This window comes from Natator depressus, chromosome 27, assembly GCF_965152275.1.
Source record: "Natator depressus isolate rNatDep1 chromosome 27, rNatDep2.hap1, whole genome shotgun sequence".
Classification (NCBI taxonomy): domain Eukaryota; kingdom Metazoa; phylum Chordata; order Testudines; family Cheloniidae; genus Natator; species Natator depressus.
Genome location: NC_134260.1, coordinates 14,747,858 through 14,770,649, shown reverse-complemented (window position 1 = coordinate 14,770,649; position 22,792 = coordinate 14,747,858). Strand labels below are relative to the sequence as shown.

Here is a 22,792-nt window from a genome sequence, read left to right as displayed (position 1 = left end):
TTCAGAGGTCATTGTTTGGTTGAAGTACAATTTGCATGGTATTCAATGCGCAGAATGTGACCGATCTGAAATAGCAGCCTAGTGTTTGCGTGTTGCTGATAAAATCTGCCCTGTTAAACCAAGACAAGGTTAAACAAGCAAAATATGTAGCCACAAAGAGGGCTACGTGATTAGAGGAGAAATTCTGAGGGGTGGGGAGGCCAAGTGCCTCAGCCTGGTACGGGGGCAGAGCCTTTCACATGCACATCTCTGATCTGGATGGGAACCAAGTTGACTGTGGCTAGAAGTAATGAACATCCAGATCGTCAGTCTTGTAAAACTTTCTGGTGGAGTGACTTCTCAGTGTCTCCAGAACCATCCCAGCTGGCACCCTTGTTGGCATTCTTAGAGGGCATGGGGGGCTGACCCATAACATCTTACAACTAGAAGTGCCTTTCCAGAAAGGGATTGAGTAATGCTGGGAAGCTCTGTTCTCATCCCCCATGGATGTTAAAAAGGACAAACTAAGAGCTTACAGGTGCAGCTCACGCATGGTACCCAGGCATGGCTTGTCCTGATAGGACTGTCTAGCTAATGTGACCAAGGGTTAGTGCTTCGGTACCCTGAATTCACTGCATTATCTAGCTGTGAATGTTGGTGACATGAGTAGTCATCAAATTCTGGGGGTGTTCTCTCCTGGCTGTGCTGCATCAGGACCAGTGCATGCTTCCTTTGTTCCTAATGAATGAAGTGAATTCCCATATGCTTAACGTCATTGGGTATGATGATCCTTTTATAGCAGAGCATTATGGCATTTAACAGACAAACAGGATAATAAAAAGCAACAAGTTTGCAAAAGCAAATCCATAACCCTCTGCCCAGCAGTGTCTTGTACAGATGGGCTTCTGTTGCAAGATGGTCCTTCCAAAGGAAATAATGCGAAATGTTTGTCATGGCTTTCTGCCTTAGTCTGCAGGTAGCGAGAACTGCGGCAGGAATTCCTTGCTTTCTAGTCGCTCATTACATGTACAGTTATAATGCACATTCAAATGAACATCATCCTTTGGGTGGAGTGAAACTTGCATCTAATCCTGTTTGCCTGTAACTTGGTTGTCAGTAGTGTCATGAGAATTTTTAGCATTGTTGCAGGAATCGTTTTAGACAAACTATTGCTGGAGGAATGATTTTGCTTGTCACCTGGGATTTGTTGACAAGATGGACTATGGGGATCCGATGCCTATGCTATGATGCCTTAGCTATGAATGTGACCCCATAGAGCATGCTGAGTTCCAAACCCCATGCATTGCTAAGTAATTGCATTAGTGTAAGTGTGACAAGGTGCTGAGCAGGAGGGCTGCAGAATCAGCCCCCTGCCATGCCAGCCCCATTTGGGTGAATAAAGTGGAGCTGGCTGGAAATACCCTGCCCTAATTGGGGAATGAAAGCCAGCTGCCAGCCCAATTCACCGAGCTGTATAAGAGGCTGGGAAGAAGGAAGCAGGGTGGTGGGACAGAGGAGTGAGGGAGTGCAGGGGGGAGAAAGCCCTTCCCCACCGGGCTCAGACACGAGGAACCCAGAGCTGTGTACGCTGTATGGTGAGAAGCTGATGGGAACAGACTTATAAATCACCAGTGGTTTTAGAACCTGAGGGTCTGAGTGACTTTCTCAGCCCAGCAGGGGCAGGAGCCAACAGGGCCCTGCAATGAACTGTTACAGTAAGAAATGACAGGTGTATTTTCTGTCTTGTTCTATGATCAGGGGCTGAAATCTTCATCAATGTAGCTGTTTCTACACATGCACATTCCCAAATCCTTTCCCAGGTTGGTGGGGGCGTGGTTTTCCATAGCTGCCTTCACAAACCAGTAATTACTGACAAGGGCTTCTTCAGTGTCACATTGCCAAAACATGTGATGGATGATAGCTCAAGTAGTGTTTGTATTGTGGTGCTACTCAAGGTTCTCTCCCTCCAACCTCCCCATATCAGGGCTCCGTTCTGTTTGAGGACACAGCCTCTCAGAAGCTGCTCCTGCTCCAAAGAGTTTACAATCTAAAGTGGTTTGTCCTGGAGGAAGTCTCCTAGCTAGCTCAACCTGAAAGCAAGATTATTCTCTTCCAAACCCCCTTGCCACCTCCCAGAGTTTCTTTAGGGTCAGAAAGCTCAAGGTTCTGTTCACTAACTCCTCAGTGTTTCTACAGCACAGTTAGGTACAATTCTGAACAGAGCTTCCAAAGCAAGCTATTTCCTATAGGCCATCTCTGGCAGCACAAGCTGGACTGCTCCTTACAGCATGTCCAGCGACACCTGGATGTATGTGCATGCACAGAACTGCCAATCTGGAGCAGCTGGGAATCCTAATGACCAAGTCCGATGTTTGGCTGAGAAATGATTCTAAGTAGGTCTTTTCAAATGAAGATATTGACATCTGAGCTCTGTGACCTGGGGTCCTTGAAGTCTGCTGATTTGAGAAGACTTGGGCTAGAGTTTCTTTTCAGGAAACTACCAAAAGGGAGTCCCTGCTGGGCATGCTTGGGACTCCAACTCAGGAAGACACTTGCTTTTTGGAGCTTCCCCTAAGCTGCTTTAGGCCTTTGCTAACTTTGAGTTTAATGAAGCAAATAGGCAGCACGTTTAAAACCAGTTTTAAAACAAACTTCATACAATGCACAGTCCATCTGTGGAACTTGTTGAACAGGGGATATTGTGAAAGCCAAAAGTGTAAATGGGCTCAAAGAATGAGAAGTTGATGGGAGGGAGGTCCAGCAATGGCTGGTAGTAAAGATGGTCAGGTGCACAACCCCATGCTCTGGGTGTCCCTAAGCCTTTGACTGCCAGTAGCTTGGGATGGATGTCAGGAGATGGATCGCTTGATTGCCCTGTTCTGTTCATTCCTCTGAAGCATCTGGTACAGTCCACCATTGGAAGATTGGCTATTGGTCTAGATGGACCATTGGTCTGACACAGTATGGCCGTTGTGTTTTTAGCTGGGAGTGTCTCTTCCCATCCAAAGAGAATAAATGTTTGACTTTCTTAATGGTGTGTTTCTAATACAATGATTCTTAATGTGTCATACAGACTACTTTGTAAGATCCTCTGCCTTCAACACCCCACTCCCCATGACTTCCTGTGTTTCAATCTCTGGACCACTAAGTGCTTCAGGAACCCCTGGTTTAACAGGCTGCATTTGGCTAAGCTACCTAAGCTCTTACATTTCTAAGCATTCATGAGCTTGGACCACGTTTTCACTTTATGCAGGTGGCCTGATACTTGGTTTGCTCATAAGGGAATAAAGGGGCGCTGTGTTGTACCGTACATGCCAAGGCACTGAAGATGGGTTAATCCCACTCCATGTGTAGCTAACATGACTTGCCAGAACAAGTACCCTAGCGTGTGTATTGGCTCTAATGATTTCTGCCATAGCACAGCTTAACAAAAAGGGGTCAGAGGGGCTCATGCAATTTGGCTGATCTCTGCCCTGTATGAAGCTAGTCTGTTCATTATCCAGTTTTTGGTAGGCAAGTGTCCAAACAACACTTGGCAGGAATCGCTCTGGGTTCTCTGCTACCTGTCTTAGCAGTGAGGGGAGCATGGTCATGGCTAGTGTCCCTTGTGGCAGGCTCCAGTCTGGGGTTCACTTCAAACCAAGTACTCAATGAGAGCACTGGCAAGGGCAAGCTGAGCGTGGTTGGTCTTGAGCATTAACAAGTACCTGATCCTTCCTCCAAGGATGGACCGATGATGCACCCTGATTACTTGGAGATTTCTGATTGGGTGGGAGGGGATTCCTTCCTGCTTCTGCAGGAGATGAGCTCGCTTCTAGGATATATGATCAGACCAAAATCCTGCTGCATGGGGTGCCAATAATGCAATCTCTGTCTTCCTCTTTCAGTTGGAAACCCACCTTCCCTGAGTTCATCAGCGTCCACAACTAGCACAGTCCCCTTGCCCCTGAAGTCTGTGCTCTTGACCCTGCTGCACTGTAAACGACCATGGCGGGTCGAGGTGGAGCTGCTCGACCGAATGGACCAGCTGCTGGAAACAAAATTTGCCAGTTCAAACTTGTCCTCCTGGGGGAGTCTGCAGTGGGGAAATCCAGCCTTGTCCTGCGGTTTGTCAAGGGCCAGTTTCACGAGTACCAGGAAAGCACAATTGGAGGTGAGTGCTCAGGGCCGTGCTAGGGAAGCAGCAGGAGGCCTGGCTCGTGAGCTAGAGGGTTGGTTTCAAAGGAGCAGGCTAGAGGCTAACTCAGGGGTTAGGGCTGGAACACCAAACTCCCTAGTTGTGCCACTGATGCTGACCTTGGGCAAGTCCCTTCCCCGGGCTGGAGTTCCTGGCTCATAAAACGAGTTTAATTCTTGCCAGGCTCAGCAGTTCGGGATCTCCTTTAAGTGTTCATTAAAGCACCATGCAGTTCTTGGGTAAAAGGACCTCTCCGTTTAAAGTCTGGCTTGGATCCCAGTGTAGGTGTGGGGTAGGTAAACTCAGCCTGCTGCCTTTCCAAAGCCGGTGAAGGGAGTTCATAAAATCCTGCTTCCGGACTCCTCAGGCTTTCATAGGCTGACATTGCTCCAGTGTCCCCTCTCGCTGCGATGGGTGAAGTTGTCACAGGGACACGAAGTTGTTGCCTGTGTGGAAAAGTTAACTGAGACCCAACATACTTTGTGCTGAGATGAATGTGTTATCAACAGGGAACCAGGAGAGTCTGCCTGGTACAAACCAGCACTCTGCCAGCTGGGAACCCCTGCCCTGAGGGAAGGAGATCTTGAAATGACTTTCTTAGAAAGCTGCTGCTGTGCATGGATGCTAAATAACCCATAGCTCTTTAGAGTATGGGGTTTCCCCAGTGTCCTCAACTCACTTTCCCTTCCCACACAGCTGTGCAGTCTGCGGTCTGGCCAGTTGGCTGCCACTCTCCACCCCACAGTCAGCTGTGTCAGAGATGCCGTGCATGGAGAGAAGCTGCTATGCTTGAAAACCTCTGAAATGAACCTGGTGGCCTGAGCTAGTCTGGCTTGGCAATCATGCTTCTAGCTGCTGGGTGGGAAGCTCAGGCTGGCAGAAATTCATAAGACTGGGCTGATCCAATATGGCCAATGGTCCATCTACCAGTCTTAGGATGCTCACCTCTAACAAAGAGACCAGGAGGACTTGTGGCACCTTAGACTACAGCTCACTTCATCGGATGCAGCTCACGAAAGCTTATGCTCACATAAATCTGTTAGTCTCTAAGGTGCCACAAGTCCTCCTGTTCTTTTTGCGGATACAGACTAACACAGCTGCTACTCTGAAACCAGTCACTTCTAACAGTGCCAGAAGCTTCAGAGGGAGTGAACAGAACCAGGTACAAGTGATCCAGTCCCAGCTTCTGGCAGTCAGAGGCTTAGGGACACCCAGAGCATGGGGTTGCGCCCCAACCATCTTCACTACTAGCCATTGCTGGACCTCCCCACCATGAACATGTCTGATTTTTCTTTTGAACCCAGTTATACTTTTGACCTTCACAACATCTCCTGGCAACGAGTCCCACAGTAGACTGTGCATTACATGAAAAAATTCATCCTTATGTTTGTGTTTAAACCTGTTGCCTGTTGATGTCATTTGGTGACCTCTGGCTCTTTTCTTATCTGAAGAGGTAAAGAACTCCTCCCCTTTCACTTTCTCCACAGCAGGCATGATATTCTAGACCTCTGTCAACCCCCCTTAGTTGTCTCTTCCAAGCTGAACAGCCCTGGTCTCTTTGCTCTCTCCTCCTATGGAAGCTGTTCCAGACCCCTAATTATTTTTGTTGCCCTTCTCTGGACCTTTCCCAGTTCTAATGTATTTTCCCTATCAGCAGGGAAGCTGTAGTGACTGATATCCATTTTACTTAACTGCTGTCAATTCTCCACTGCCCCCCAGAGTAACCCAATGTGGAAAATAACTTGGCCTCTGTCTGGCATTAAGTCCAGAAAATCTGGTCTAGGAATTCTCTAGATACAGAAATGCAATTCACAAATATTCTCTGGAGTCTGTGGGACTGGTGAACCTTGATGGCTTTTGGTGTGTTCATCTGAGATGAAGAAAGCATGTTCCATTGGTCAAGCAGGACCTTTAGACCTGTCCTATGAATGGCCTCTTCCGTTTGAAGCAGGTGATCTTGCTTCTCCAGTCCAGCATTCTGCTATTGCTTGCTTTGAGAACTGCATAGCTTACCTTAGGCATTCGATGGCATGTCTGTATCTGACTGAGGGCATCGGGCCTAGGAAAGTAGGGTTAACCCTAACACCCATCCTACTTGATTTGGTGGTTGTCAAATCTCACAGCCTTGTCTAGATTTTAAAATGCCCAGAAAGCAAAACGTCCTTTGCCATTTGTAAAGGAAACTAGTGGCTGAATGTCACAAAGGGCAGCCGAATCGAGCTCCCGTGGGAGTTTGGAGGAACGTTAACAAGACAGGAAAGCTTGTTCCGGAACTCCAGAAATGACTGTCTGATACAGTCTGGCAGAGTAAATGGGCCACTGGCAAAGAGCATTTTTCGCTGCAGTTACATGGCTGAAGAGATTTGCTGGCTGACCATTGGTAGAGTGTGTATTAAAGTGCTCCTGCTGTTGGGAAGCTTCCAGGGCCCCCTCGAAAGGGTTACAGCAAAAGGCACTTTCCTGTGCAGAGTAATCTTTTCAGAGGGGGAAACCGGGGCGGGGGGACCCCTTTGCAGGCTTCATGTAAAAAGCTGCCTGCACTTGGCTTTGAGCTTCACTTTCAAGTGTTGGCAAACTGGCTTGTTCTACACATGCTGTTGGGAAGTAACTTTACATGCGTTTTGGAGGTGAAATGGAGGCTTCAGCCTTCCTCCTGGTAGGGCATCACTCGTGCCACAATAGCCACGAGGAGGCTGTCGAATGAGTCCCACTCATCGCTGCCATGGTGATACTGACTGTCCTGCCTGACAGAGCTCTGGGCATGTCCCCGAACCTCAGGAAGGTCTAAACCCCAGCTCTCCACCAGCATGCGCTAGTGTGCCTGTGATTGCAGCTCTCCCCTTCCACCTCTGCTCCTGGATGCTGGTTAGGACATTGATCCTTGCAGCCCCTGAGTGCAGGGGTCATGGAAACACGCTCCCCCAATGCAGGGGGCGTGCGTGGCAGGTCTGGGCCCTCCAACAAGAACGGCAGAAAGGGAAATGATGCAGTTAGAGCTTGGCCCTCTGGTTGGAAGGGCAGAGTTACCTTTCACTTTCACTTCGTGGAGGGAGCCTTTCCAAGCTCGTAAAAACAGGAAGAGACAACAGCCTGGTGCCGTGATGTACGGTCAGTGACTTGGGTGAGATGTGCAGGACTAGACAAAAGCATGAGCTAGTTACACCAGCCAAATGGACAGGCTAGTGAATCTATTTGGGATCTTTACTGCTTCAGAGAAGCCATGTGGGTGTGCTTGGATCAGCTGTTCTGCCCAGAAAGCCACTTCCAGACAGGCACCTCTCCATCTCTGACCCACGTCTCTCTGGAGTGGAGCACGGCCCGAGCATGCTGTACTTGATCAGCAGCCTGGGCACTGAAGCCCTCTTGGCGCAGAATGCACTGCAATTGCCTGTGTAGCACTTAGTCCTTCATCACCCTGTCTGCATGCCTCAGCTACTTCTGGCCTGACCCCCACCTGCTGAGGAGAGGGAGTCTCCATTGTCCACAGTCTGTGACCCCTGAGCCTGGCAAGAGGGCTAGCTGCCATGTGGAGAACTAGGAAGGAATTTGTCAGTGTGGCTAGACCACTTTTAGGTGACAATCACTGCTGTCCAATCACTCGGGCTGGATTTGAACCTGTCACCCAGACCCCTCTCTGCATATGCACAATGTGCCCAGTCATTTAACAGCATTGTCAGCCAGGTGAAGAGCTGCTAGCCCACTGCTGAAGTCAGTCAGCAGGTGCTCCTTGATCTGCAAGTCTGTAGTTGGCCTCCGCTTCATTGTGGGGCATTGGAGGAACCCCATTTGAAGAGGGGCTGTCCAATGACCCTGTCCTTGTCATCCCTGAAGTGGCTTCCACTTGGCAGTCCAAACCTGGTGGGCCAATGCTTGGGTCGGTGATAGTCCATTAACAACTGTCGTCGCTGACCACTCATTACACCAAGCAGATGCCACCATCGTGTCCTGTGGGGGTATTAATGACCCAGAGGAGAGGCTTAGTCCATTACCAATTCTGAGCCATCAGTCCCTTGGTCTGTGGTAACTTTAACTTAAAAGTGCACTGCGTAGCAAGCAAACCTTATTAAACTGACACTGCCCCAGGAGTTACCTGGACTATAGTGACTGGCTTTCCTGACCGCTGTCCGGGGCTGAACGACACTGTCCCTTAGAGCGACCCTTGGCTGCTTTACAGGTAACTAACAGCCTCTGCTCTATTTGGAGCACTTTCCGGTTGTCTCGGTTACTGGCTGAGGATGTAGCTGGCTCTCTGTGCAGCACCATGGTCAGAAATGGGATTTAAAGTAAGGGGGCATAAAACCAGGGGGTTAGAACCTGACCACAGGGCAGGAGACAAGGAGCCAGGACGGCTGGGTTCCATTCCTGGCTCTGCTACACTGATCTCAGTAGATCAGGTACCCACTCCTCACCTCGCTTGTGACACTGAGGTGGGATAGGAAACGCTCAGATCTCCAAAGGCACTGGGGCACAATGGTCTCACATCCCAGGGCTGTGGATGTTCGCACTGGAAGACACGTGCTGAGATCCCACTCTGCGCTTTAGCAACCGTGTGAAAAGAGCCTCTAAGCTAGCCTGTCTTCTGTCTAAAGAGCAAGTCTTCTCCCGGTGTGCTGCAGGAGCTAGTGTGTAGGGTAGTAGCATGTGTGCTCGGATGTACCATGGGGCAGACCAGTTTGGCTGTGTTCAGTGGTTCTCTGGCTGCTGTAACTATGGTTTGGTTTGTCCCTGTCTCTTGCTCATGTTTGTAGTACCTAAATACCCTACCTGTAGCCCATGCAGCCACTGGCAGCATACCTGTCTGCTCGGGTAATGTAGCCCTATCTGGGGCTCCCCCCCAATTCCTAGCTGTGACATTCCCCAGGCTACAACCTGGACTACTGTGTCCCCGTAACTCTGTAGCCCAGAGTGCCTTTTACACTGCTGGGCTGTCTGTACAGCCACTCCTGGCCTGCTCTCAGCCTTCAGCTGCAAAATCCCACCCAGCTGAGTACATGAACGCTTTCCCCGCCAGCCATGAATTACCTAACAGGGCAGCACCCGCATTGCCCCAGCCTGGATGCCCAGAAATGTCTTATACTCTTCAGCAGCCTCCTGGACAGTATAAGCTTGGAGATAGTCCGTCGTTCCAACACTGGGAGTGATCATGCACCAGCCTTTATCTCCAGTAGAGGTTTCTCAAACACTGGTTTAGCTAAAACATATTTAACTAGAGAGATTTCAACTGGCAAGGCATAAAAGCCAGAATTGGTTACAAATAAAAAGAGAACCACAAGCTAATTCTGAAACTTTACCAAGACTAATAGGTTTAAAAGCAGAGACGATTTCTCTCCCCAATAGCATTTGGCAGTCTGGACTGGCTGGAAAACCTGGCCGGGGGCCCCCAGGTCAATGATGGTTCTGTCTTTCACGCAATGTACGGAAGAGGCAAGAGTACCGGAAGCACCCTAGAAGTGTGGGGGGGAGGCACTAGCACCTGAACCATGGCCCCACCCCACTCCACCTCTTCCCTGAGGCCTTGCCCCCGCTCACTCCTTCCCCTGTCATTCACCGTTAAGGCAGGTAAAAAGTGATGGGGCCCTGGTCCTCTGGCGCCCTTGGGGAGAGGCTGTTAGGGACACTTCCCCCCTTCTACTCCAGCCCTTTCTGCCGGAAAAACCCCAGCTGAGTGAGGAGGGCAGGCAGTTTCCTTGTGTACCGGAACTCCAGACTGAATTCAGATGAATGGTGAATGTCTTGCTCACAGCTCCCCCCTGCTGGCGAATGCCCAGGTCAGCAGGTAAGGGCTCTTCAGCCCTTTGCTGGCGTGCTAGGGTGTCTCTGAGCATTGCCCAGAACGACCACGTATTAGTGACCATTGTCTAGCCGAGTCTCCTCCTTTGACATGCAGTGCTGTTACGCCCATTTCAATGGGATAATATGCAGCTGATTAGGAGTTTTCAAAGGGTACCTCCAAGGCATCCTTGGTACAAATCGAACTGTATAAAGATGGTGAACATGGTGTGTGTGTGGGGGGGGGGGGGGTGTCACTCTTGTGCAAAGAGAACCAGGTTCTCAGAGGCCAGCTGGCTTAACCCAGGGCTGTCCGGCTCCCTTAGAACTAACCAGCCGCTTCTCCCCAGCTGCCTTCCTAACACAGACCGTCTGCCTGGATGACACGACGGTGAAGTTTGAGATCTGGGATACAGCGGGACAAGAGAGATACCATAGCTTGGCCCCAATGTATTACAGGGGCGCCCAGGCAGCCATTGTCGTCTACGACATCACCAACACAGTGAGTACGGAGCTGCTGGCCACAGACCAGCTTGCTGGAGGGGAGGAGGGCCAGTGTCTGGGTACCCTGCTCCTTGGGACGCTGCAGGGATGATGTTGGCTCAGGATGGGGGGCCAGCGGTTTGGGGGGGCGGGGGTCATCTAATGCCTGCTCTGACAGTCCCCATGTGTCGCTTTCCCTTGGCTCTGTACGTGGCTCTAGGGACCTAGCCACTGAGTCTTGACCAACAGCGCTTGGAGGCAAACCGTTCTCCTTGCTGACTGGGGTAAGCCTCTCCTGCCTCTGTGCCGGGCAGGAGTGGGGAGAGGCTGCCCTCCCTCACCACTGCCTCCTTCTAGGACACGTTTGTACGAGCCAAGAACTGGGTGAAGGAGCTGCAGAGGCAGGCCAGCCCCAACATCGTAATTGCATTAGCAGGCAACAAGGCCGACCTTGCCAGCAAGAGAGCTGTGGACTTCCAGGTAAGCAGGAATCAGAGCAGACGCTGCCCTAGTTCAGAGCCAGGGAAACAGGAATTTTTCCTTCCTTGGTCTCCAATGTCCAGCTGAAACCTATCCAAGGGGCTTCACTAAAGCCCTCGGGGAAAGTTGTGTTCCAGGCGGCTGCACCATGGTAACCCCCAAGCCCTGCTTGAAGGGAAGTGGAGCCCACCTGTGTCCATCCACTCCTTTCAGAGCCCTTGCCTCCTCTGTGGGGCAGCCCCATCTCTGGGATAGGGATTGGAACAAGCTGACCCTAAAGAGTAACCACGGGTGTGCTCTACCCACCCGCGCTGTGCTGCTGCCCTTCAGCCAGCTGCCTTCCTTCCCCAAGGCAGATGAGCCACGTCCCGCCAGCAGCCAGACATCTGAGGAATCTGTCCAAGGCGGCCCTTTAAACAGATTCCTGCCAGCTCCCCCCTGCCAAGGGAGCTTGGTTAATGCGGCACTCGTGCCCTGAGGCTTTTCCTTGTGTCACTCGGGCAGCAGGCTTCCCGTTACGCTGCGGCTCGGAGACGTGGGTTGGGTCGGGTGGCTGCCATCGTAGCCTGGCCCATGTGCCTCCCCGCTAGCGTCCGTAGTGCAGAACCCTTGCGAGCAGCGCCCAGACAGGTCCGCCTCATGCTCCTGCGGTGGGCAGCTAGCTCAAACTGGTGGGGGAGCTTGGCGGTGCTGTCAGACATGTGGGTGGGGAGGTGGGATGCCAGCCGGGCAGCGCTGTCAGCTGCAGCAGCACGAGTCCTCCAGGGCTCGAGGGGACTTGTGGGAAGAAGGGAAAGCAGCAGAACCTAGTGTGATGGGGCTTGTGGAGGGGCCCGGGCTGCTGGTCTATCCCTTGCCTGCCTTCCAGCACACCAGTCTTCCCCCCCCACCCCAGTGAAGGGGGCAGCTCTGGGCCTTCCCCAAGCACCTTGTCTGAGTGTAGGGCCAGCCTTACACTGTTGTGATTGCCTCCAGGAAGCCCAGACGTATGCGGACGACAACAGCTTGCTGTTCATGGAGACCTCGGCGAAGACGGCAATGAATGTGAATGAAATCTTTATGGCAATCGGTAAGTGGGGTAGCTGCGCAAACTGGCATTGTGCTGAGTGCCACCTGCCCACCCAGTTGAACGGCAGCAATCCCCTGACTCTACACCCCGGGGGAGCAAGACCAAGTCACTGCCCAGGGAGCCTGTTGCCCAGCTGGATATGGCCACCCCTGCTGGTTAAGGCCCTCTTCCCTGCCTCCCCCCAGCAGGATCACGTTGGCAGCCATCAGTGCCACAGGGCAGCCAGAGGGAGAATCTGAGCCTGCCCACTATGGATTAGTGCTGCCAGAGTCCTGGCCAGCCTGTGTGCTGGGCACACCTGGAACTGGCACTCACCGTACCAAGCCCAGCTGGAGGGAAAGACCTGCCTGATGGGGCACGAAGGCCCAACCTCCCTGGGGGAGCCAGAGCGTGCTGCGTCAGAGCAGAGCTCAGCAGGCCGATGTCAGGAGTCACCGGCTCCTCTGCACATGAGCTGCATTGACCCGTTCCTCTCCCTCCAGCCAAGAAGCTGCCGAAAAATGAACCCCAAAATGCTGCTGGCTCTCAGGGCAGAAATCGGGGCGTGGACCTGCAAGAGACCAGCCAGCCCAGCAGGAGCCAGTGCTGCAGCAATTGATCCGCTGTTCCCACCTGACCGAAGCCCTTCCAATGACCTGACTGGAACCCACTCGACCCAATCGCACTTACGGTAGAGCAGCTGGCAATTGCAGCTGCGGTGATTTCTCCATCTCCTTCTGATCATAGGCTGGAGGGAGCTAGTCCACCTGCACCTTTCTGTACAAATACTAATTCCATTTTAAGTCTTAAGTCACTTTTTTAATATATGAACTGCTCTTCCCTCTTCCTGGTGGTGGATACACGTGCTGGCCTCTTCCCGCCTCTGCTAGGCGAGAGTTGGAGCCGAACGGCTCCCACAAGCTTCTCGTCCACTAGTGGAAACAAGGGCCGTTCGTCCCTTAGATGGGATCTTGTTTCAGAGTTACAAGCGAAGGCTAGTTCAGTGCCACATGCCTAGAACAACCACTAAACAAAATGATAGCATTATAACGACATTCAGCTCTGGTGTCGGAGCCATGTCTCGACCAAATCACAGTTATGAGTATTTTGGGGTGAGGGGGGGCAGAGGGGAGCAAAACTGGTTTCTTCTGTATTTTGTATTGTACGTTTCTTCAACATGTAACCAATCAGTATCTTGTCAATATAGTACATACCAACTAGCCTTCTGTCGTCCTCCTTTTGGTGTTGGACTTTAGCATGCCAACTCTTTTCTATCTCTTCAGTTCTGGTGTAATGCACTAATAATCCTGTTGCAATTTTTTTGCAAAAAAAAAAAATCTTGTATAAAAAACAAAACAAAATTGTCCTTTTTGACGGTGATGTGATGCCACTAATGTTAATAACCTTGCTCAAGTGCAAGCCGCTCTGGTTTACTGATGTACAGAGATGGGGGAGGGGGAGACTTGGAGTAATTTGTCTGTGGAAACCATCTGTATTTAAACCTCATAATTCCACAAAATAAAACCTGGAGGGAGGTATTAAAATTGCTTCTGTTGCTGGAGTCTCTCACGTTGGCTGCTGCCTAGTGGCTGATGCAATGTCTTATACAGATTGGTATTTAAAGAGGAACTGTCAACTTAGCCTTCATCACAAACTTATGTTGTGATTAAAAAAAAATTTTTATAAATCAAATGTGACCAGAAATGTTTGTTTTATTGAAGCCACGTAAACGAAAGCTGGGTTCCAGTGTTCCCCACGCATCATGCTAGTCCCTGAAAGTGAAACTGGCCAGTGTAGTTTCATTATGAATTTGTTCTGTTTTGCACCAGCTAGCTCTTAAAGCACAACACGAAAGATCTCAGAAGTCAGCATTGTTACTGCCCCTCTCCACATGGGGAAACGGGGGCACAAGTGCCTCACCAAGACCCTCCAGCAGGTCAGTGGCAGATCAGGAGTAGGACCAGGTCTCTTGAATCCATCACTGTTCTACTCACTAATCCTTGTAGATTACCGTGGCAGTGTCTAGATTCCCCATTGTGCTCGGTGTCACTGCCTAACCTGAGTGGACGTGCCGAGGGTAAAGGGGAGGCATGGTGGAGAAAACTGAATGGATTGCCTTGAGAACACAGGGACTTTTTTTTTTTTTTAAAGGCACAGAACTGGTGCCAGCTTGAACCAGGTTTATGCTCAAATAAATGTTAGTCTCAGGTGCCCCAAGTACTCCTGTTCTTTTTGCGGATACAGATTAACACAGCTGCTACTCTGAAACCAGGCCTAGAGGATGGCAAGATGCACAGGAAACAAGCCTCCCATAAAATGAAAGTGGCCCATTTGGCTACAGATGACAGTCTGGAGGAAAAGTCTAAGCCCAACATGCCCATCACCTGTCTGATGGCTTGAAGGATTTGGTAACTATGCCCACAGCTGCAGCAACTCTGAGCACTAGCAACAAACAGAGGCAGCTGGAGAGAAATCCTGAATTTCAGAAATTCATGGACCAGCCAAGTTGGAGTTTGCCATGTGGAAAATGATGACAGAGCAGTTAACTGAGCTTCCTTTTTCCCAGCCTGAACAGGGCAAAGGTAGAAGCAACAACCAGCTCAGCTGTCTTAATCAGTAACCCCATCTCTGCCCCCAGACAGAGGAACTGCTCGATCTAGCAGCTCTAGCCAATGGCTGGAGCGGGTGTTGTGAGGTGTCCCTCAGTGCAGGGAGCGCGTTGCTGAAAGGGGGACAGTCATGCCTGCCACCTGTACCTTAACTTCAGCCTACAGTAAAAGCTAGCTGGCAGGGCAGTGTGACGATGTGACGCAGCAGGGAGGGGGGAGTGTTGACCTGGGAATGTGCCCTGGGGACAGGAGACCTGAGAGCCTGTCACCTGAGCCAGGAGGGGGAGGGGGAGGTGACACCTCTGCCCAGGAATGTGGATGGAGGCTGCAGCAGGGAACCTGCTCGGTGGGTTTAGTTTCAGTTTGGGGCTGGGTGGAGGAACACAGGGAACCCCAGGGCTGGGGTCTAAGCTCCCTGCTCCCCCAGAAGGACTTCACTGAGGGGTCCTGGGTGTACCCACAAGCTCTGTTTTGGACTGTGTTCCTGTTGTCCAATAAACCTTCTGTTTTACTGGCTGGCTGAGAGTCTCAGTGAATCCCAGGAAGAGGGGTGCAGGGCCTGGACTCCCCCACACTCCGTGACAGGCAGTGCGGTCGGAGGCACCTCGTTCCTGCCACTAGCAGGGCCCCTTATCCCAGGAAAGGTAACACCAACCTCTTCCCTAGCTGATCCTGTGTGTACGAGGGGAGATATGGGTAAAGTGGAGAGAGTCCAGAGAAGAGCAACAAAAATGATGAAAGGTCTAGAAAACATGACCTATAAGGGAAGCTTGAAAAAATTGGGTTTTTTTAGTCTGGAGAAGAGTGAGAGAGGACATGAGAACTGTTTTCAAGTACATAAAAGGTTGTTACCAGGAGGAGGGAGAAGAATCCTCAGTGTGTGAGGATAGGGCTTAAATAGCAATGGGCTTAAATTGCAGCAAGGGCAGTTTAGGTTGGACATTAGGAAAAACTTCCGACCTGTCAGGGTGGTTAAGCACTGGAATAAATTGTCCAGGGTGGCTGTGGAATCTCTATCATTGGGGATTTTTAAGAGCAGGGATGGTCTCTAGATAATCCTTAGCCCTGCCATGAGTGCAGGGGCCTCGAGACCTCTCGAGGTCCCTTGCAGTCCTACGATTCTGTGATAAATGTGGAGTGAGAGCTGCTGCTCTTTGGGCTGCATAGGGTAGAACCAAGCTGTGCGTAGGGAGAATCCCAGATCAGCAGCACTGTGATGGTAAAGGGGTTGAACAGGCCTGTACGGTATGAAGACCAGCCCACTTCATTGCAATGCAATGGGAAAGCCACCCTGCAACTAGTATCCGTGTCACAGACCGTTCCCGTTAGCGGAGGGCAGACACAGCATGTGGGCGGTGTGAAGACTCTTTAGTGTATTTTCCTCACACAATTGCTCCTGCTTGGCTTGTTCCTTTTAGCGGGCAACCTGGCCTCTCCCATTTTCCAGCTGGAATCTCGGTGGCAGCTGCTCTTGAGATTGCTGGGTGCTTCCTGCAGCTCCCATTAATCTCCCACAGACTAACTCCAGCTTCTCTCTAGAAACCGTTCAAAGCGGTAACCGGGAGCGACACAGCAAGGTGACGAGCTGGCTCGCTCTATGGCTGGAGGCATCTAACCTTCCCTGTGCTTGGCAGAGACCAGCAGAGATGTCTGGGCTTTTGCTTAACGAAGGTGATAAAAGCTGCCATCTAGGGCCTGTCCTGCTTAGCCAGCACCTCTGGAGTCTGGTGACTTGCAAATGCTCCTGTCTCCTTTCGCTCGCAGCCTCCTGCCCTGAGTTCCCCAGCTGCGGGAGGGGGCTGGGGGGGCTTCTCCTGTGGTCCGAGCTCAGCACCTTTGCAGCAATGAAATAGGGTAGCGAGTTAGGTGCTGCTAGGCAGGGTGGCTAATGCTGGCCTATGGGCTTCCTGCTGCAGCTCAAAGCACCCCCCATCCCTGGGTCGGTCTCATGAGCAGCTTCTACCTGATCACAAAGGCTTTAGGAGCCAGCCTCTTCCCACCCTTGTTCGGATGGAAAGCCTGGAGCCAGGGAGTGACTTATCCACCACCTGTCTCAGATGGGTGCCGTGGTATCAAGCTGCTTGTCCATACAAGGATCTGTGACTGTAATTAACAGTAAAGGGGATGAGCCGGGGACTAGAACCCAGGTGTTCGAGGCTGTCCGCTCTCCTCTCTGTGGGTTAGATAGCACGCCCTGTCCAGGAACTTGTGAGCTGAATGTCCTGTAACCTCCCCACCTTTTCTTGCAGCCGGGCCTGCCCCTGGTACATGCACAGGACAATGCAAAGGCCCTGGCAGTGCTAGAGGGGTCCCTGCTCTGGGAGGAAACGCCTCTGTTCAGTGAGAAAGCCACGCTTGCCCCTTCCCTCCCTGGGGGAGGCACCCCCAGGCCTGTTCCTTGGGGCAGGGCTCCCCTGGGCAGCGGGTGACCCGAGACCCCCTCCCCATTCCTTCCTGCAGGTTCTGCTGAATTCAGTGAGACGCTCAAGGGTGGGCTTGGAAGCTCCAATCTGCAGAGCCAGGTTTGTGTGCAGTGTAGACAGACCCTGGGGCTGCTTCTCCTGCTGCTCTGTCCTGCCCCGTGGGGCCTAATCCTTGTACATCAGTAGCCAAGACTGACCCACACCAGTGTGCCTGGGAAGTGACTCAACCAGCAGTCTGATTTCTAGGGAGAGGAATTTATTTGGTACAAAAACTATTTGGAATCATTTTTGCTCTGACCATAGTGACAAAAACTGATGCTAGTTTTGAAGCCACTTGTTTTAGGCTCCAAAAACTCTGTTCTCGGTCGCTCTGCCAGGGTGGCTGCCAGCAGCTCAGGGGGTTACCCCTGGGCTCTGCCAACGTTGGCCTGGTCCTCTGAGCCCCCCGCAGGGCTGAGCTGGATGGGCACGTTCCTGGCGGGGATGGCTGTGTGGGCCAGGCACGGGGCTTCGATGCACAGCTGCCCCTCCCTGGAGATGGAGCAGGTCAGGCGGTCGGTGTCCACGGCCTCGGGCACGTCCCACTCCCTCTTGAACACCTCGTACTTGTAGGAGAAGGCGCCTTTGCCATCCTCGCTCTGCGTCTCCTTCCTGCCTGTCAGCAGCACCTTCCTGCCCACCAGCTTCACCGCCAGCTCCTGGGGCGCGAAGCCCCGGACGTCCTGCCGCACGGCGAAGGGCTGGGCCGTCCCCTGGGCCAGGGCCGCGCTGGAGCTCTGGCCTGGCTCCCCGCCGGGGCTGCCGCTCTCTCCGCCAGCCAGGAGCTGCCCCATGCTGCTTGCAAACGCCCTGGCCGTCTCCAGCTCCCGCTCCAGCTCAGCGAAGAGGGCACCCGGGGCCGGCCACAGAGTGCGCACGGGGCCCAGCTGGGCAGCCACGGGGCCGGGGGCGGGCGGCAGGAGGTGCAGGCGGCATAGCATCGCTGCTGCTGGGGCTGCCGCTGGCTCGGGGCTGAGTCCTCTCCGGTGGGGGCCGGGGGCCGATCTGCTTGGGGCCGGGGGCCAGCAGCTTTTATCCCCTCCCGTGGGGGCCTGGCCCCTTCCAGAACCCTCTGGCCCGGACGCCCCCGCCAGGCCCCATTGCCTATTTTTACGAGGCTGATGGCGAGGGGTTACTCATGGGCCAAAATAACGGTGACTGCAGCCCTGGGCTGGATTCCCCACTCCAAATAGAGCAGCAGGACGGGGCCACCGGCTCCGCTTACAGGCACGTGCGCCAGCCCCACCAACAGCTGGGGCCTGGGGAGGGGAAACCCGCGGTGCCTGCTTTTACCTGCTGTGAGGATTAGCCTGGAGCAGGGGCTCCGGCCTGGGGATCTATGGGCCTAGGAAAACCCCGGGGCTGAGAGGGGCTCAGGGCTGAGCAGCACAATGCCAGGAGTGTCCTTCAGCCCCCGCGCACGTCCCCTGCCTCCCGGCACCGAGGGTCTTGCTCTGGGGGAAGGAGACAGTTCTTTAGCCCCTGGCGATTCAAACCTGAACCCTGCCCTGTCCCAGAGGCCAGCCAGCCGTTCAGCGCACATCCCTGGTGCACCCGGCCCAGGTCTGTCACCTCTAGCCCCCACTTTCTAGTCCTCCGTAAATGGACCCCAAGTGGAAGGGGGCATCCGCACTACAGCTCTTTCAGGCCAAGCTGTGGGATGGGCCCTTCAGTGCCCTGGTTCAGAAACCAACAACCGCCCTTGAGTGGGGCTTGAGTCCCCTCGTTAGCCCATCATGTGATGAGTTATTGCTTGTATGTCAGGACCACCCTGAGCTGGGAGACCCCATGTGCTGGGCCTAGTACACACAGTGAGGAATTCCCGGCCTCAGGCATTTACAAGCTAGTCAAGGTGTAAGGAGGAGAAACTGAGGCACGGAACAGGGGAAGTGATGTGCGCAAGGTCATCGGCAGAGCTGGGAATAGAGGCCGGGTTCCCCAAGTCCCAGCCCATGGGCCGACCCACTCTACCCCATTGCCTCTCTGCTGGCTGCATTGAATTGGCAACGTGCATAAGTTCTGTGGGGCAGGCTCTTCTGAGCCGGGCAGGTGCACCCTGGGCATTCAGCCAAGGGCAGTCATTCCCCGCTGCCCGTGTGTATAACCTGGAGGGGAGGAGCTGGCACTAGAGGGGAGGGACCAGCGCTGGAGGCTGGGGCAGGGCTGGGCTACGGGCAAGGTTGGCAGGGCCCGTGCCATGGCTCCACTCCGTCTGGCAAAGGAAGGTCGGTCACAGGCTGTTGACGGGGGTCGCAGAGCTGCCAGGAGTTTCTATTTCGAGGCTGAGACGAGGCTGCTAATTATAAGCTAGCAGGAGGGCAGAGCAGGGCGTGGGAGCTGCCTGTCCTGGGGGCTGAGTAATGGGAATGAGCTGTCCCAGTCAGCCAGAGGCGTCCGGGCCAGAGGGTTCTGGAAGGAGCCAGGCCCTCACGGGAGGGGATAAAAGCTGCCGGCCCCCGGCCCCAAGCAGATCGGCCCCCGGCCCCCACCGGAGAGGACTCAGCCCCGAGCCAGCGGCAGCCCCAGCAGCAGCGATGCTATGCCGCCTGCACCTCCTGCCGCCCGCCCCCGGCCCCGTGGCTGCCCAGCTGGGCCCCGTGCGCACTCTGTGGCCGGCCCCGGGTGCCCTCTTCGCTGAGCTGGAGCGGGAGCTGCTGCGGGAGCTGGAGACGGCCAGGGCGTTTGCAAGCAGCATGGGGCAGCTCCTGGCTGGCGGAGAGAGCGGCAGCCCCGGCGGGGAGCCAGGCCAGAGCTCCAGCGCGGCCCTGGCCCAGGGGACGGCCCAGCCCTTCGCCGTGCGGCAGGACGTCCGGGGCTTCGCGCCCCAGGAGCTGGCGGTGAAGCTGGTGGGCAGGAAGGTGCTGCTGACGGGCAGGAAGGAGACGCAGAGCGAGGACGGCAAAGGCGCCTTCTCCTACAAGTACGAGGTGTTCAAGAGGGAGTGGGACGTGCCCGAGGCCGTGGACACCGACCGCCTGACCTGCTCCATCTCCAGGGAGGGGCAGCTGTGCATCGAAGCCCCGTGCCTGGCCCCCGCAGCCATCCCCGCGAGGAACGTGCCCATCCAGCTCAGCCCTGCGGGGGGCTCGGCGGCACCGGCTGAGCCGGGCTCGGAGGACGGGGCCGATGGCAGAGCCCAGGGGTAACAGCCAAGGAGCAGACTCCAGGGGCCGGGGCTGAGACTTGGCAGGGCCGCGCCCTGGCTGACCTGGCTGGCTGCAAGCCAGATTCACGGCGTGTGACGTATTTTTACGTGAAATAAACGTTCCTGATTTCCCCCTGTTCTGGTGCTCCCTCCGCCAGGACTGGCCGGCCCCAGCACTCGCTGCGGGCTCCTCCTCGGGCCGTGGCACAGGCTGGCACCGCGGCCCTGCTGCTGCACCCGTGGCCTGCCTGAGCCGGGGCTGGTGGGTTTCCCCCCCCACACGCCCAGCTGGCCTCCCTCGGGGGAAACGTCGGGGGTTCCTGGGCTCCACCGGAGGCTGGGGGTGAGGCACAGCCACGAGCAGGGCCTGGCACTGCTGGGTGATCCCAGGCCTCTGCGTCGGCCGGGAGGGGACGGGCCCAGGGCCGGGCGCCCGCTCCCCCGGGGCAGCACGGTTGTCAGGCGAGTTGGTTCGTTGGCCCGGTGCTATTGACACGGGTCACAGAGCGGACACATGCGCCGAGGCGTGCGGGCACACATACGCACACAGATACGCACGCTCCATACGGACCACATGTGGGCCCTACGCAAATAAGGGACTTCACCCTTTCCAGCCCCCGCACCCTGCCTGTGCCCTGGGAGCTATCGCCGGGCCCCTCCCGCCAGCCTCGGATGCAAACAACAGGGGCCAACTTCAGGGGGGCCCTAGAAGTTCCCAGAGACTTTGGGGCAGGGAGCGATGCCAGGCCCTGCTCGTGGCTGCCAGAAGCTGCCGGCTCGGCTGTGCGGCCCGGTAGGTCGCTCACAAGGCCAGGCTCGTCTCGCCCCCAGCACCGTCTATGGGCAGAGGAGGCCGGCTCGGCCCCTACGTGGGCGGAGGAGGAAGGGCCTGGAAGGGCGGGGTGGCTATATAAGGCAGCCCTGCGGCTGCTGCCAGGGCCAGGGTCCCCAGCCTGCGAGGCAGAGCGAGTCGAAGGCAGCAGGAGTTTGGGCAGCAGAAACATTACAAGCTGCTCCCGGTACCTGGTGCGGCTGCTCCCGCTCAGACGGTGGCCGTGGCGGGCTTCGACCCCATGTGGGTCTGCAGCAGCGAGCCGGGGAGCATCCTCCTGGGACTGGCAGAATTCTGGTACCTGTAACTGTGATGAAGCGGGACTGTTCTTAATGTTTCCTCTGAATAGTGTGGGGGTGCCTCAGTTTCCCCCAGGCAGTTCTTAAGTATCTAGGGGGTGGGGTAAGGGTGTATGATCATTGCAGAGCCCTAGAGGGCAGGTGTGTGCAGGGGTCTGGACACAGAGAATGGCCGACACCCTGTTTCCTGGCAACTGATGGCCTGGGCCCTTCCCCCCTGCAAGGTGAGAGCTAAAGGGCTGGAGAACAAAGGAATCCGGTGACCTCCTGGCCCAGGAAAGGGACAAAGCCCAGAGGAGGGGGGGCTGGAGGGAGTTTCAGTTTGGGGCTGGCTGGGGATGTGAAGTGCAGATGTGGTTGTCTGGCTCACTGCCCCCCAAAATGGACCCAGCTGAGGGGTCCTGTTCTCTGCACCTACAAGCTCTGTGTCAGACCATGTTCCTGTCGTCTAATAAACCTCTGTTTTCCTGGCTGGCTGAGAGTCACGTCTGACTGCGGAGTTGGGGGACAGGACCCTCTGGCTTCCCCAGGACCCCGCCTGGGCGGACTCGCTGGGGGAAGTGCACGGAGGGGCAGAGGATGCTGAATGCTCCGAGGTCAGACCCAGGAAGGTGGAAGGCGGGTGAGCTGTGTGTCCTGCAGACAGGCTGCTCCCAGAGAGGAGACTTGCCCAGAGTCCTGCCTGGCTTCATGGGGAGCAGTTCCAGAGCATCGCCCGGGGACTCCGTGACAACTAACGAATGTGCAAGTGTCACCACCTCCCTGTTCCCACCTGGCTGAGTTGCCAGGTGACGATTCTCTCCGGGTGTCTCTAGTTTGTGTTACTGCTGGAATAAACCTGTTTCCCCCCCATTCCCGTTGTCAGTGGACTTTGCAGAAATGGGTTTTCACTGCGATTTCCAAACAGACTCCAAAGGGGGAGGCGTGATATTGCTCTGTGCTAGGGACCCTCAAGTGCAGGGTCTAGTTCAGAGAAGACTGGACAACTGCAGGGATTGCGAGGTCCTGGGTGATAGTTCCAGACGTTTCGTCTGGGCGGGGAGTGGGAATGAAATGTAATTCAGGGCCCTGGACCGTTTCAGGCTGGAAAATATTTGAGCATGCGGTAAAAGTGTAACAAATCGAGTTTGGGAAGGGGGGACTAAAAAGAGGCGTTAGGAAGATTTCCCTAATATCTAGCCCTGGGGGCGCGGGGGGGGCAACCTGTGGTTCCGGAGCCACACGCAGCTCATCAGAAGTTACTGTGCGGCTCCTTGTCTAGGCACCGACTCCGGGGCTGGAGCTACAGACCCCAACTTTCCAATGTGCTGGGGGGTGCTCACTGCTCGACCCTGGCTCTGCCACAGGCCCTGCCCCCACTCCACCCCTTCCCGCCCCCTCCCCTGAGCCTGCCCTGCCCTCGCTCCTCCCCTCCCCCCCCACAGCCTCCTGCACAGGAGCAAACAACTGATCAGCAGGTGCGGGAAGGAAAGGAGGGGGCGGGGCTGCCCGGGGGGGTGGGAGGTGCTT

General features: G+C 54.7%; 3 protein-coding genes across 3 annotated transcripts in view; 2 read left to right on the top strand and 1 right to left on the bottom strand.

Moving 5' to 3' along the window:
* RAB5C (RAB5C, member RAS oncogene family) overlaps positions 1-13,582 on the top strand; it is a 30,458-nt gene extending 16,876 nt beyond the window's left edge. Inside the window, exons 2-6 of the mRNA XM_074940721.1 lie at positions 3,867-4,132; positions 10,276-10,427; positions 10,766-10,888; positions 11,864-11,957; positions 12,440-13,582. Coding sequence (XP_074796822.1) covers positions 3,967-4,132; positions 10,276-10,427; positions 10,766-10,888; positions 11,864-11,957; positions 12,440-12,555 — 651 coding nt within the window. The 5' untranslated portion in view covers positions 3,867-3,966 and the 3' untranslated portion in view covers positions 12,556-13,582. The remainder of the gene's footprint in view (positions 1-3,866; positions 4,133-10,275; positions 10,428-10,765; positions 10,889-11,863; positions 11,958-12,439) is intronic.
* Positions 13,583-17,248: 3,666 nt separating this feature from the next.
* LOC141978577 (heat shock protein 30D-like) lies at positions 17,249-18,008 on the bottom strand. The gene has a single exon (XM_074940774.1). It carries the CDS (start codon positions 17,946-17,948, stop codon positions 17,370-17,372), a length of 579 nt encoding a protein of 192 aa, XP_074796875.1. The 5' UTR covers positions 17,949-18,008; the 3' UTR covers positions 17,249-17,369.
* A 1,455-nt stretch (positions 18,009-19,463) lies between these two features.
* Positions 19,464-22,151, top strand: LOC141978377 (heat shock protein beta-11-like). The gene has a single exon (XM_074940414.1). It carries the CDS (start codon positions 19,542-19,544, stop codon positions 20,151-20,153), a length of 612 nt encoding a protein of 203 aa, XP_074796515.1. The 5' UTR covers positions 19,464-19,541; the 3' UTR covers positions 20,154-22,151.
* The last annotated feature ends 641 nt before the right edge of the window (positions 22,152-22,792 follow it).

Bases quoted from the DNA above. Each gene is read 5' to 3' on its own strand.
- LOC141978377 (XM_074940414.1), top strand. From the start codon at position 19,542: ATGCTATGCCGCCTGCACCTCCTGCCGCCCGCCCCCGGCCCCGTGGCT.
- LOC141978577 (XM_074940774.1), bottom strand. From the start codon at position 17,948: ATGCTATGCCGCCTGCACCTCCTGCCGCCCGCCCCCGGCCCCGTGGCT.